The following is a 16,040-nucleotide window of genomic DNA, read 5'->3' on the forward strand; positions in this document are numbered from 1 at the left end:
TTAGTGCCAAGCAATGTATTATGAATTTGGAAAGGCAGTCAGATCAAGCTGCCTTTCCAAATTCCTAGACATGTGCATTTGAGTAATCAGTCTTCCTTTTTTAGGCCAGCAAGATATCTAAATCATCTTCTCACAGAGAAGTTAGCCATATGTATCCTTTCTTAACCATGATGATGCCAAAATGGCAAAACGTGCATTGTGACATCAATTAAAACTGTATTCCTAATGCTTATTAGAAAGTAGATTCAGGAAATTTAGTAGGACTTCCTTTTAAGTACACGTACCTTATTTAAAATTAATTTTTGAAAGAGGGTCTAAATCAGCTATTACTGCCAGAAATAATCTTTCATTAACCTTATTAATCCCATTGCAGCTTCTTTGTTTATAACCGTAGCATGACCTAAAAGGAACATGCTTCTTTCCTCCTATCTTGGTTGATCATCCTGATCGCTTGCCTAATCTGATTATTGTTCTTTATGTTCCATATGTCGATTTAAAGACCAGGAAACAGTACTGATTTATAGTACTCAAGTACACAAAGAAAAATAGATGACAGCTTATGTTGAATTGCATAATTCTATGCTTGCTTCTTTTTTTTTTTTTTGCAAATGTATATAATATTTTGGCTTTCCAATATTGATTTTAAAGAAACTTTCTTACCCCTGCCTGATGCTGTATTTCACAGCTGATTTCACTTCCATGTCTTCTGAAGATATGATTAGTAATAACATACAAGGAAAAGGTGGGAAGGCTTTTAAAATATTTAAAAATATGGTAGAATTGGTTATATGATGTTCTTTTTATTTCTAGCCATTGAATTGTCCTAAACATACCATTTTTTTACCATTCATTTAAGCCTTTACTCCTGGATTTAATATCCTGTATGCAGCATTTGTGTGAGGAATTAACCTGTGTTAAACAGAAAAAAGTATTTGAAACATTGTGGCTTTTCATTATTCAGAAGCTTTCCTTTGATACTTTTAAAAGTTTGAAATGTTTATTTTGCATTACTTTTAGGACACTTCTATAGTAAAGTTATTTTGATTATCATGGTTTTCTGCAAAAACACAAGGGCTTGTTCTTTATTTTAGGAATTCTGCTTTACCATGCTAGTTCCTCCTATTGATTTCTCTGAGATCCTTAGCTTTTTATTAAGTTATCAAGAGAACATGTGGAAAGGCAATCCTTTTTTCAAGAATATTTTAGCTAATAATGAGAGCTATTTTTGATCGTATTTCATAAACAGACTGGTTTGTACTAAATACTTTAAGATTATCAGTACTGTACTGTATTTTGTCCATAACAAAACTGAAGATGTTGCCTAGTCTGGCAGTGAAACATCTGCAAGAAAACAACCAAGCTCAGAGAGCACCAAGGACTTTACAGTTCAATCCTGAGCTACAGATATTCTCTTCTTAAGGGTGTGGCACTTCAGTGTAGTGTTAGAGTAAAGAAAACAACATAGAATCATAGAACTGTGGAGGAAGATCATCTAATCTAGCCCTTTGCAATATGCAGGAAAAATCAATTAAAACAGCCATAAGAGGTGACTATCCAACCTCTTTTTAAACGTTCCCTATTAAAGGGGAGAGTTCCCTTGATAAAGAGCTGCTTCCAGATGAGTTAAAAAGAAGTAAAGACCAAAATAAGATACAGTACTCCGGTCAGGCCATATAGTGGCTAGTTACAAAGACTTCACAAAGAGACCTAAGGTTTTTTTTAAAAAAACCTCTTATTATTACTATTATGGAAGTCAGAAAGATTCTAAAGCAAAAATGCTATATTCCTACCCAGGCTGCAGCATGAAGAAAGATAACATTAAATGCCCAAGTGCCTAATAAAACTATGAAGTTTGACTTAACATCATGTACTAAAATAAATCAAGAAAACACAGAATTCCTGGCTAAATATTTTTATTTTATTCTCAAAGTTAGTTGTTATTTCCTCTGTGTAAATTAGTCCTGGAATTCCTGCTTCCTAGAGATTTCTTTAAGTTAATTCTAAGGCTTCTGAGACACCAATCCTGTTCCCAATCTTGGATCTCAGTATCCCTCAGTCTATTTTCTTTTTTCCTTTCCCACAGGTGCCGAGTAATCTATTGCTGGGCTGCCTTATCTGTATTCTATTGAATTTGATTTTTAAAATATTGAATGTATTTTGTCGATGTTTTATATTACTGGACCTTGTTTCCTCTCTGTCTCTCTCTCTATTTTAGGCTGCTTGGTGTTTGAAAATGCGAGCATTAACTGAAATGGTTTACGTGGATGAAATTGATGTGGATCAGGAAGGCATAGCTGAAATGATGCTGGATGAAAATGCAATTGCACAAGTTGCACGTAAGCTGCATTTATATATGCTCCAAAATGTATTGGCAGAAGCAGCTCATGATTCCCTCCCTAGAACACCAGCATTCCTTTTTAATAGTTAATTTAATTTGTCCCCAAAGCTGTCCTCTGGAATGAGTGACTGCTACCAGTTTAACTGTTTTCTTTTCTTCTCTTCTCTTTAAAATTACTATCCTCAGTTTTGATAATGTGGTACAGTTTTATGTCAATATTACAGTTTTCAAATTCAACATTGCATTTCTTGTTATAAAGTTCATATGCCTATAAAATATCAGTTGCCTTAGTGAGTAAATATTCTTCATGTATAACTTGTATTCAGTCCATACTGCAACCAGCTAGGAAGTTGATTTTCAAGAAAAATCTCCAGTGCACTAAATTCATGTGTTTTTAATTATTTTATTATGAACATAATCCAGTGCTACGCAGGTGGCATTTTGTTTGTATAAGGGAATTATCTTCTCTTTACAGTTTTGACTGATACTGAGTCCACTCATGATGCTGTGGTTAAATGAGACAGTGCATTTTTTAAACAAATGTATATAGCATTAGATTTTATTTGTGCTACCTCACTAAAAATAAAGTCATCTGTGATTTGAATATTCCCTCTTTATTTTTTTAAACTTGGGAGAGGAGACCAAAAGATAAATGGCAAAAGAAATGTGTATAGGAAAGTATCTATAACACATAAACATGGTGATTTTTGTTTCTTTGTTTGTTTGATAGGACCTGGTACTTCACTTAAAACTCCTGGAACTGGTCAGGGGGCTGGGCCTAGTCAGGCCATCAGGTATTCAGTTTCTCAGTGGGGTTAACTGATCTGGGTGTCTGTTCTTTGTAGTTAAGTGATACTATAATCACTACATAAAATGTATAACAGAGAGAAGAAATAGATGTATTTTATGTCTTTGTTCTACACTAGCTGATTTGAGCTGTCCCTAATTGTCACCCAGCTGGCAGCTACTATGTATTTGAACTCTTTTCATTTGAACTGGTCAAGAGTTGGTGGTATTTTTCCTCCTCCCTCATCAGCCCTTTTCATTTTGCACTATATTTTGTAGATTGTAAGCCTGAGAACTGACTTGAGCTATCTAATTAATCATATTTGTAAATTATTCTAGAAGTCTTTTTGCTAAAAATGGTATTAGAAGGTTTTTTTGTTTTTGTTTTTTTAAGTCTGTCTAAATGTACTTCGAGAGCCAGTTAGGTGTAGTGGATAAGGCACTGGGCTAGAAACCAGGAGACCAGGAGTTCTGTCGTGCCTTAAGCACAAAGCCAGCTGGGAGACCTTGGGCCAGTCACTTTCTCTCAGTCCTAGGAAGCAGGCAATGGTAACCACTTCTGAAAAAACTTGCCAAGAAAACTGGAGGGACTTGTCCAGGCAGTCTCTGAGAATCGGACACGATTGAACAGATTGTGTGTGTGCGTGCGTGCATGTATGTATATATATATGTGTGTGTGTGTGTACATATATACACATACATACTGTATACACATACACACACACAGACATTATGCTATTGTAAGAACCATTTAATACAGTCGTCGTTTTGATGTAAACTCTAAAAGAGTGCATACATACTAATGATAATACATCATTGCATATATAGGAAATTGTTAATGCACATGTATCTTTCTTAATAGTTCCATATGCCAATCTGTACACTTTTTGTTTTTACAAATAGCAATAAAAACTGCTGTTTTATCATTTTATTGTGATGTTTTTCCATATTTGAATCCTTTGGATCCAGTAAAAACTGCTGTTTTATCACTTTATCATGATGTTTTTCCATATTTGGATCGTTTCAGACCAGTGACTCAAACAGGGAGGCCTCTGACAGGTTTTGTGCGACCTAGCACACAGGCTGGGAGACCAGGTAGCATTGAACAGGCCATAAAGGCTCCAAGAACTGCTCACACTGCCCGTCCAATGACTAGTGCTTCAGGGAGATACGTCAGGCTTGGAACAGTAAGGATCCTGTGTTTGTATTCTTGGAAATTCAAAGTACATGTATATACAAGGACTAGATAGGGTTTTTTTTCCTCATATTCTTACCTTTTTTCTCTGCTAAACTAATAACTGTTATTAAAAATAATAGCATCTTTATGTCTGTTTGGATGATCAGACTTTTGAAAAATATGTGTGTTCTATAAAATACTAACAGACTTTGCTCATTACTGCTTAAACCAATGAAGATCAAATGTCCCACAAAATAGACAAAAGTACATTGTCTATGCATAGTAATGTGGAAAAAGTACAGCTTGGTTGTATAGTCCTGTGGGTTACTTAGATGTAAGCTCCACTGAATTTAGCAACACTTCATATTATGCTTTCATGGTTGCCCTTCATTGGATTTTCAGCAAATTATAGGCTTTGGTTCATCTTTCAGCTCCAGGCTAAAATACTCATCTTCTTTCATGCATTTTTACAGTTTTGTACATGCTCTGCACTGTGATAGGTAACAAATGTTATGTTTTACTTTTTTCTGTGCTGTTTATTATTTTAAATTTATTGTTCTGTTTATTATTTTCAATTCATTGTTTTGTTGATTTACTGGTGTTTTTAATGTTTTTAATAACTTTTTAAAAAATTAGTAACTTTTAATTCCACCCACAGAACTTCATTATTGGATAGCTTAGATATGTTAATCATTAATAGAAGAAAAAAATTAAGTGAATATTTTCTTCAGAAAGGGAAAGATTCCTATTGATTGCACTTTACTGGGGGCTGTCCAAGCTATATGGGCCTGGATGGACTCTGGAGAATCAGTTTCCTGCTAAGCTCCATTGCTGCTGTTGCTGCTGAGGAGTACGTGAGTGTCTAGTTGACTCAACTGAAGGAGCATTGGCAAGAGCTGGGAGTTGTGCAAGTGTCAGAATTTATTCTCATGTATTATTTTTTATAGGCACCATATTGGTTTCATCAGAATTTTATATTGTATTGCCTAGTAGACAATACAATTGTATTGCCCAAACATGGCATGTCAATTAGTTTGATGCTTTTTCCCACTACAGGCTTCCATGCTCACTAATCCTGATGGTCCTTTCATAAATATATCTAAACTGAACCTAAATAATTATGCTCAAAAACCAAAGTTGGCAAAGGTATGTCCTTGTTTAATATAACATTCTTGATTTGTTTATTTTAAATTCTTATTTGTTAATTAAAGCAGATAATATTCTGTTGCTTTTGGTTTTTTACTGATTTTTTTTCCTAAGAGAGATGCACAAATTCAGTATTGTGCAGTTTCATAGCCAGGGTAAAGCAATCAGGAACAAATGAGAAGAACTGACTGCATTCTCCAGGTTCAACTCATATCTTCACAAGTAAGAGTTGCAATGGCAGCACATTTAATTAAGATTAAAACAAGATTTCAAGGAATCCTGGTTACTCATGATCATGTCAGCAGTGGAATTAGCACAAGTAGAGATAACTCTGTCTCAATGACATACTCAAATTATGATCCAGAGTTTCCTATCTGAATGTGAAAGGGACGTGAAAACATTTAAGTCCAGTAGCCAGACATCCATTCTTCCAGTGCCAAATCTAGTGTAGTATTAAGGTTCCAGTCTTCACAGCTAGTAGTGGGAATTTATCTCAGTAGACTGTAGTCCTCTCTGAATTGGACAATAGTGTGTTGGCTTGCAAGATAGTTTCTAGAATAGAGATCTGAATGGTACGAGCATCGTTGCTGTAAAACTGGGCTTCGGTTGCACTTGTGACATACTGGCTAAAATGTATAAAAACTAATTACTATAGCCCTTATCATTAGTGGGGAATGCTGCATGTGGCACAGGCACAGCTATGACTGATACCCTAGCCTGTAAATTGTGTATAGACTACCTTGCAAGCCTACCAATAAGAGGCATATACAGTGTATAGACATTTTTTTTTATCCAGATTGTGTCCTTTTTTGGAGTGTGGCTTCTGGTAAGCATACCTGCTTACCTAATTAAAATTAAGGTACCATATAATGTAAAATCAAGTACCCACTTATAAAATTAATGGATTCCTTATTTAAGGAATATGAACACACTTTCTGACACACAGAAATACACACATGTATTACTCTTCATCCTTCCAGAAGATTAGTGAAAAGAAGAGAAAAATAATATGGAGATGGGATGAAAGGAAAGGATTGTTTCATTGGGAAGGAAAGGAGACAGGGAAAAGGTGGAGAATAAATTGGAGTGACATGAGGAAAAGAAAGGAGAGGAAACTTTGTTTAAGCCATACAGAAAAATTACATTTACAATATGAGCAGTCACTCCCAAGCAAAGGCTGCTTTTCAAAGATAATTTTCAGAGCATCCAGCTTTTCAGCTGTGACCCCCCCCTCCTCTGTTAAGTACAGTAAATGCAGCATATTATAAAAGATACCCCATTTCCCTTGGCTTTCTCGCAGATTTGGATTAGAATGATGGCTGAGCCTGTGTTGGTTGTTTGGTTGTTTGGTTGGTTTTTGGTTTACATGTTTTTCTTTGGGCTGCTTATGATCGCTTTGTTTTTCTTTTTGTATTTTTTTCCTTACTTTTAATTGTAAACTGCCCAGAGTCATTGGGTGTCAGGTGGCTATAAATTGTACGTAGGTATGTGTAAATAAATAAATAATATTCAGGTGTAAGATTAAGAATTCTTGTGTAATAAGGCAGCAACATTATACAGATTTTTGTGATGTGAATTCTTTATTGCATTCAGTAATAAAGTTTTGTGTGAAATGAGTTAATAAAGTGATTATTTCTAATGTACTGTAACTAGATCTTGTTTCACAACATATTTTAAATTTGTTTTCTTAATAGACTTTGTTTGAATACATTTTTCATCATGAGAGTGATGTTAAGAATGTAAGTATATTTGTTTTTAAAATGTTAATGTTCTTTCTGTTGTTTTTATTTTGAGTGTTTCTGTTGTTTATATTTAGCAGTTAAAGAAAACTAGGCCCATGTGGGACAGGCTTATCTCTTTCATCTAGAATAATGATACTGCATTTTCTTACTTCAGAAAAAATATAAAATCTATTCTCTTGAATAGATTCTTGATTTCAGATATTTCATGTTACGTAGTTCAAACTAATTTCTTTATCATTTCTTTTTCAAATAATTTTGGTTTTCCAAAAAAACCATATGTGGTCACTTGAAATCAACAGATGGTATATGGTTTCTGAAAATAGTTGCCATTTCTTGTTTGAGTGTCATCAAGTCAGTGTCAATTCTTAGCAACCACATAGGTAGATTTTCTCCATGATGATCTGTCCTTAACTTGGTACTTCAGCTTAAAGAAATATATTGAGGTCTAAAAGAGGTTTTAGAGAAAATAATCTCTGTGAAGGATTAAAATGAAAGCAGGAACCACCAAATGATTATTAGTTCCAACCAGGAAGAAATTATATAAAAATGTAGCTCACTACATATAGAAACATATCCTTTTGTTTTGCTAAGGGAGGCATGGCAGTATTTAGCAACTTCATATGTGCAAAAAAATGGTAGAGGAAATAGAAGCTGTATGAATGAACAAGGCTCTGAGATGAGGTTATAATGTACTACCTGCAAATTTTCACATTTCTCTGAAGTATCGCAATAGGATATCTTGGACTTATAGATTCTGCAATAAGTAGTTCAGTTATGCAGACAAACTACTCTGAAGTAATACCAGCCTACCATTCTTGATTTTCCTTCCTAGTGCACATCTGCAGAAGGTTGGGTGTCAGATTTAGGCAACAATGAGATGTTGATGCATTACATACAATCCTGTAAATATTCCCTCTCCCTACACTGCAGTGCACTGGAGTTCCAGAGTAGGAACTGGAAGCCATTTGTATCTTGAAAATCTTTGGAGTTTACTGTATTCAAGGGTAAATTCAGTCTGACAATCTGTTTTTGTCTATAAATATGGTGAAAGACTTCCTAATATCAGTCTGTAACCGATATTACAACTGAATGGTGACTTAAAATCTTGATCACAGAGAACAATTAGAATTATTACACTTTTGTCCTATGAAGGAGTCAACAGTGTTGCCCTCATTGGTGTGATGAAGATGCCTTATTTTTTTCTTGACAATTGCCAAAAAATACAGGTGGCTTTTATCTGATGTTGATACAAGGCCTTGGCATAGATTTAAATGTTTTTCCATACGTGCAGTTTGGGACTTGTTTTTTGTTGCTGAATGGATGTACAAAACATTGGATGGTCTTTTACTCATACAGAAAATATGTTTTTTAAGAGTTAGATTGTCTGCACAGTATAACTTTATTTGTTCATATCATTTGCATTTAAGGTCCTGCTATTTCCCTCCTCGCTTATTTTATGATGAAAATTAATTCTTCACTACTATCTTTTAATTTTTATATAATTGTTAATAGGAATAGTGGGCATGTCTACATGCTGGGAACTGGTATTCATTCATCACTTTCTGGTACCTAATCATCTAGAAACAATCTAATTGCTAAAATATCCGAATATGACACTGAATAGTATATTGATATCTGGTGTGATCAAATGCTGGTTAAGTCATTATTAGTGACTTCAGAGCCAAAACAGATGTGTTGCTCTTTTTATTTTTTCAGTATATAAAACACATAAACAGATATTAGTCCCTCCCTTCTTCCCCAGTTGCCATCTAGGATTTTAATTCATGGTACCATTCAGGTTTCTTGATGCTTTTCTCAAAACTAATTATTATAAAACAAAAGTGGCTCATATATCTAAACCCATTGTAGGTTTGCTTTTCAGTAAGAGTATGCTAAGTCCTCATATCAACAGAGAAGCTATTGTTAATTTGGGATGTGTTGTGTTCCTTCATGCAAGAATTGGTGCATATGAGGGATTAGGGAAGTATTTATGCTTTTGCACAGAATGCTGAATTTGCAATTAACTGCACATAATTTGTATAACCTTTCTCGGTATTCATTTATGCATGTACTAAATGATTGGAATGATCCAATTTAAGAGGAATCCAACCCTATAAGGAATTAATACTAAAAATGGGGAAGATAATTTGTTATATGAGTTAAACTATATAGGTGGTGGAGGGGCTTGAGCATTTTAAAAAATGCATTTATCAAGAAAGCTGTCAGTTTTGAATGGCTTAAAACTATGCCATCAAGGATTCCTTTGCCATTTCAACTCATGGGGCAAAATAATAAAAAGGGGGAAATCTAGTATATTTCTCCAATTTAATCTTGTAATTTTTTTACATCCTGCTAAACATGGACTGCATAAGTTTTTTCTCTCAAAATTGAAGATGACCTTTGTAAATCTGCTTCCCTTTCAAGGCTTTAGATTTGGCAGCCTATGCCACACAGCATGCCCAATTCAAGGATTGGTGGTGGAAAGTGCAAATTGGGAAGTGTTATTACAGGTAAACTTTCCATTTTGAAATCTGCAACTTCAAGCTTGCTTTTTTGGTGGCAGCCTCATGTAATGAATAATATAGTTCCAGTTTGAGACAGATTTCTACGCAGATCTTCAAAACGTATTTAAATTGCAAAATTAGCTCAGTAAAACTAGACAGTCTTCAAAATCTATGAAAAAGAAAGCAGATCAATTACTTGCTTCAATTAAAATACGTTGTTTCATCTAACAACCCTTTCCTGTGCCAAAGTTAAAAAACAGTGAAATTTTTATTCCATCCTGATCCACTACTTTTATGTTTATAGATGCTTTTTCTGGGGCTCGAAATACAAAATTCATAACATTTAAATCTTGAATTGAACAGGAGTATGATAGCATAGGACTTAAGAAAGCAATCTCTAATTTAAAAGTGTAATAAAAGGGGAAGCAAACTATTACTAGCTGAACTTGACTGAAGAAATTTAGTATCACATTGATGTTTTTGAAGAAAACACATTTCAAAATGGCAAACTGCTTGCAAAATCATTGCCACAGGCCAAATTTATGGTGGAATATTATACTTGCATCATTGGGATAAGGTTATTAAACTACTAATATACCACATCTGTCTGCCATCTGTAAGAATAATAATTTTTTAAAGTTGTAAATAATGCAGAAGTTAAAGACGCATAGGAATTTTAAAATATACATTGCTAATTTTAGTTCTTGTGCTACTACAATAGTTATACTCCATTGCCTCTGTTATTTTTTTAATCTTTATATGTCAAGGGTTTTCTGATAGAAGTAGCCAAATTGCTCATTTTCTACGAACTTAGTTTAAAATGCTGGAGCAAAATTAAGAGGCAAGGAATCATGTTTAGCATAATCTGAAGTGTGTGTGTGTGTGTATTCTTTCACTGTTGAGATGTTGAGCAATCCTAACTCATTTCATTAAAAATATCCATATACATTACCCATTTTGGGAAAAATGGAACATTTAATTTTGCGTGCTGATGATGACTCAGGATGCTAATTTTGCGTGCTGAGTCCGGTTACAGTATATTTGGTTTGGTCAGTTTGGTCTAGTGGTTAAGGTGCTGGGCTAGAAACCAGGAGGCTGTGAGTTCTAGTCCCACTTTAGGCATGAAAGCCAGCTGGGTGACTTTGGGCCAGTCACTGTCTCTCAGCCCAACTCAGCTCACAGGGTTGTTGTTGTGGGGAAAATAGGAGGAAGGAGTATTAGATTTGTTCACTGCCTTGAGTTATTTATGAAAACAAGGCAGGATAAAAATAAATAAAATAAAATAAATTTTATAGAATAAAAAACTTGCAGAGTTGGAAGAGGCCATTGAGTGCAATCCTTTTTTCCAAATGAAAGCATCTATGGCAGATTGCTGTTCATCCTCTGTATGAACATATCCAATGAAGAGAAACATTTTTCTGAATAACTGGTTCTACCATTGAATGGCTTTCACTGTTAGGAAATCTTTTGCAACATTAAACCTGAATCTGCCTTCCTGTGAGTTAAATCAATTATTGTGTATCCTGCCTCCTGAGGAGTAGAGTCTTGGCCTTCTTCTGTGTGACGTACTTTCAGATATCTGAATATTGCTGTCATATCTCTACTTGTTGCTGTTCTCTGAATCCATTTCACTCTGTCTAAATCCTTTTTTAATGTGGTGCTCAGAACTGGAGACAGTGTTCAAGATGGTGTCTCACCTACCCAGAACAGAGTGAAATGCTAACTTCCTGTTATTTAGAAACTAGTCTGTTGATGTAGTCTAAAACTTCATTCCCCATATTTATTACTACGTCACATTTTATTCAGATTGCAATCAAGTACTCTTCTAAAATCTTTTTCATGTGTATTCTGAAAAGCCAGATATCCCTTATTTGATATCTGTTTCCTAAGTGAAACCTTTGTTTCTAATAAATTTAATTATGCTATTTTCAACCTGTTTTCAATTTTACTTTGAAATGTTATTTCTATCTTTTTTAAGATCATTGCAGGTGGCAGTACCAAGCTTTCTCAAAAAAATTAAGCAAGGAGAGATATGGTTAATATTTGGATGGTAGAGTACCAAAGTTCCTGGGACTAGGAAGTTTTAAAAAGATGGGAAACATCTTTGTGTAGGTACCAGGAACTGAGCTTTGCCAAAGGCTGACTATTCTGTAGTTTGCTAAATTCCTTCCCCCTTTTTTTTTTGAACTTAGGGACAATATTTGCCACCTCAGTTGTCTAGCACTTCACCCATTTCCCAGGATTTCTCAATACATAAAGTTCAGCCAGACCATCATTAAGTTTTTTCAATGTCCTAGGATGCAGTTTATCTGACCCTGGAGATTTTAACTCATTCAAATACTGTAATTTATTTTTTTTTAAATATGTATTTTTCAGTCAATTGCAAGTTTCTATCATGCCCTTTTATTTTACTCTCCATAATTGTTTCATGTTAACATCTGTCCCTTTTTTAGAAGAGACTGAGCTAAAATAAGAGTTATGTCATTCTGCCTTTTCTTCATTGAGTAGCTACTTTTATTTTATCTGGAACATAAAAACATATTAGGTATTAGGATCATTTGCCAACCTCACTTCATTCTGATCTTTAGCCTTTCTAATATTATTTTTACAAGTCAGGTAAATTGTAGAATATAAATTCTCTAATATTTTTAGTGGTCATAATATTGAATCATTGTAAAATATAATCCATTTTCTACTAGCTTGTTAGCCTTAACATACTTTTCATTATATATTTGTCCAGACTAGGATTATATCGTGAAGCTGAAACACAGTTTAAGTCAGCTCTCAGACAACAGGATATGGTAGATACAGTACTGTACTTGGCAAAAGTAAGTTTGCATTTGTAATTAAAAATTCATCACTTTAGACAAATGGTTTAAAATTCTTGGATTAGAATTTCTTAAGCCTTTGCAGGCTACATAAAATAATAAGTTTTTCAGTTGCTAATGCTGTTTTTTTAAAGGTATCCTATAGGAAGTGGTAATTTGGAAGCTTTTTCTATAGCTGTTTGCAACACTTGGGGTAAATCCAGTTTCAGAATGTCATCGCATTGCCTGTTCAGTTTTGTCACTGGCTACAATTGAAAAGTTTTGTATAGTTTCCCCCCACGTGTATGCACTGACCAATATGCTAGTTACCTGAGATCAGTCTCCTTAAGAAGTTGATTTTTAAACAATCATTTCCAAATTCTGAGCTTGAACAAATAAAAAAAAAAACATCTAATAGACTACCGTGTAATCTGTCTTTAGAGGTGATTGTAGAAAACAGTTAAAAAACAATATAAATATTGGGGTAGTACCCAGCCTTACATTTAGTAACCAGCATTTTTCAGCTGGCATCATTAGGTGCCTTTGACAAGGCTGTACCGCTGTCCTATCACTCTTGAAAGTTCACTGCCTGCCTTGTCCTGCTGAAGGCCAAGTGGAGAGGCATCCTATCCTTAAAAAAATGTAACAGATGGTTCTCATGAGCTGGACTGAATGAACTAGTTATGCAGGGGAACACAGAATAGTTGCATTAAATATTTTAGAGGAGTGAAAGGAATAATGCTGTTTTTCAAAACCATGTTGTTATGGTATTCTAGAGTTATCTGAATTTTGTCCTGAAAGATATGTAGAGGCAATGCCAAAATGTGGAGACTAGTTTTCTAGCTTTAAACGTAGCTACATGCATAGACTTTATAAAATATAATATAATGTAATGTAATATAATGTAATATAAATGATTCAATTGGCAGCTAATTTTCACAGCTCTAACCATTATAAAATCGTAGCATTGATGGAGCTATGCCCATTTATTTGCCCAGGTGTATTCCCGCTTGGATCAGCCTTTGACAGCTTTAAATGTTTTCAAACAAGGTTTAGAACAATTTCCTGGAGAAGTTTCCCTCCTTTGTGGTATGGCCAGGATTCATGAGGTATGCAAATCAAGTTTTGTCTTGCATAAAGAGGATAATTGATGAGTACGCCCTCAAACAGTTTCTGCTTTAAATTTCAGTGGAGTCCTTGGTGCTCTCTGAGCCTTGTTGTTTTCTTGCAGATGTTTCATTGCTAGACTAGGCAACATCTTCAGTGCAAAGAGGGAGCAAGGCCCACTCCCTCTTTGCACTGAAGATGTTGCCTAGTCTGGCAATGAAACGTCTGCAAGAAAACAACAAGGCTCAGAGAGCACCAAGGACTCCGCAGTTCAACCCTGAGCTACAAATATTCGCTTCAATTAAATTTCAGTACATAGCTGTGCAAATGAGTTAATGCTAAGGAGGCAGAATGGGGGAAGTTAACAACTATTAAGACTAGGCTTGTGGCTTCTTTGTTCTAAAATTTATTAATTTTATTTATTTATCAAATTTCTCTGCTGCCCATCTCATACACGACGACTCTGGGTGGCTTACAGACCATAAAATAACAATAAATAAAAACAATACAATATAAAAGCGATATAAATATAAATATACATAAATATAAAAGTACAAAAGTGTAAAGTGTAAAGTGTAAAATTCAAGATGGTAATGGGCCTTAATAAAATCTTATCCTTAGCACGGTCACGGTGCCAGCCACCCCCGTGAACAGCTATCCCCCCTCCCGTCCCAAGCAAGGTGACACAACCATGTCTTCACCCCCTTCCGGAAGGCTGGGAGAGTGGGGGCCTGTCTTACCTCTGGGGGTAAGATTTTCCAAAGGGCAGGTACCATAGCAGAGAAGGCCCTTCTCCTGGACCCTGCCAATTGGCAATCCCTCATGGACAGGGTCTGTAGCATGCCCTCTGCCAAACTGTGTGGGACGGGTGGATGTAGCAGGGGTGAGGCAGTCCCTCAGGTAACCTGGCCCCATGCCATGTAGGGCTTTAAAGGTGATAACCAACATCTTGAATTGGACCCGGAAGCAAACTGGCACCCAATGCAGCTTGTGCAGCAGTAGTGTTATATGTGCCCTCCTTGGGACTCCTAAGACTGCTCATGCAGCCACATTCTGGACGAGCTGTAGCTTCCGGATACTCTTCAAGGGTAGCCCCATGTAGAGCGCAGTACAGTAGTCTATATGGGAGGTGACCAGGGCATGAGTGACTGTTCAAAGGGACTCCCGATCCAGGAAGGGCTGGATCTGGGGCACAACACAAAGTTGTACAAAGGCTCCCCTGGCCACAACTGCTACCTGCTCTTCGAGCAGGAGTCTTGAGTCCAGGAGGACCCCCAAGTTCCGCACCGGATCTGTCTGGGGCAGTGCAACCCCATCCAGAATCAAACATGGCAAATTCCCAGATCCCCGGGAGCTCCTAACCCACAGCCATTCCATCTTGCCAGGGTTCAGCTGAAGCCTTTTGTTCCCCATCCAGACCCCCACAGCCTCCAGGCACCGAGGGTGGCCACAGCCTCACTTATGTCACCTGGGTTGGAGATAAATGGTTGAGTTTCATCAGCATATTGGTGATACCTCGTCCCGTGGTGACGGATGATCTCACGCAGCGGTTTCATGTAGATGTTAAAAAGGAGGAGGCGAGAATACCGAACCCTGCGGCACCCACAAAGTAGGGGTCGCAGGCTGGATCTCTTGCTCCCTATCAACACCGATTGGGACCGGCCCTGGAGGAAGGAGGTGAACCAGCGTAGAACCATGTCACCCACCCCCAACTCCCTGAGCTGGCCCAGAAGGATTCCGTGGTCTATGGTATCGAAAGCCGCTGAGAGGTCAAGGAGAGCAAGGATGGATGCACTGCCCCCATCCCTCTCCCGCCAGAGATCATCCATAAGTGTGACCAAGGCTGTTTCTGTCCCATATCCAGGCCTGAAACCCGACTGGAAAGGGTCCAGATAATCTGTTTCATGCAGGACCCTCTGTAGCTGCAATGCCACCACTTTCTCAACCACCTTCTCAAGAAAGGGAAGGTGGGAGACTGGACGAAAATTGTCCAGAATGGTCGAGTCCAGTGATGGTTGCTTGAGGAGGGGGTGCACCAGAACCTCTTTAAAGGCTGCCGGAAACAATCCCTCCCACAGAGATGAATTCACCATCGCCTGGACCCAGCCACACGTCACCTCCCGTATAGACTACTGAATATGGAGAGCTAACCTATGCAGTCAGTCCCTTTAGCTCACTAGTATTTCCAAAGAGTTGTAGTGGCTCTGGGTTTCAGGATCTAGATATCAGGGATTGAAATCTTTTAGTTTATCACTGAGCTCTTCTAGCTTCTACGTTATAGTTCGGTCTCGGAGACACATCCATGCTTGGACAATGGAATCATTGCCAGATCCTTTTCTAGTACATTGTTTGTTTCAAACAACACAGACTTGTAGAACTTGTCAGCTAGTTGAATTCTTTGCAACTTGGTACTGATTTCATGAGCATTGGGAG

General features: G+C 36.6%; 1 protein-coding gene across 1 annotated transcript in view; it reads left to right on the forward strand.

Moving 5' to 3' along the window:
- Positions 1–16,040, forward strand: part of TTC8 (tetratricopeptide repeat domain 8) — a 41,357-nt gene that overhangs the window by 10,280 nt on the left and 15,037 nt on the right. Inside the window, exons 2-9 of the mRNA XM_063290204.1 lie at positions 2,216–2,336; positions 3,069–3,132; positions 4,152–4,311; positions 5,358–5,447; positions 7,142–7,186; positions 9,614–9,699; positions 12,434–12,521; positions 13,499–13,609. Of these exons, the coding sequence (XP_063146274.1) occupies positions 2,216–2,336; positions 3,069–3,132; positions 4,152–4,311; positions 5,358–5,447; positions 7,142–7,186; positions 9,614–9,699; positions 12,434–12,521; positions 13,499–13,609 (765 nt within the window). The remainder of the gene's footprint in view (positions 1–2,215; positions 2,337–3,068; positions 3,133–4,151; positions 4,312–5,357; positions 5,448–7,141; positions 7,187–9,613; positions 9,700–12,433; positions 12,522–13,498; positions 13,610–16,040) is intronic.

The sequence above is a fragment of the Candoia aspera genome, chromosome 1 (genome assembly GCF_035149785.1).
Source record: "Candoia aspera isolate rCanAsp1 chromosome 1, rCanAsp1.hap2, whole genome shotgun sequence".
NCBI classification, from domain to species: domain Eukaryota; kingdom Metazoa; phylum Chordata; class Lepidosauria; order Squamata; family Boidae; genus Candoia; species Candoia aspera.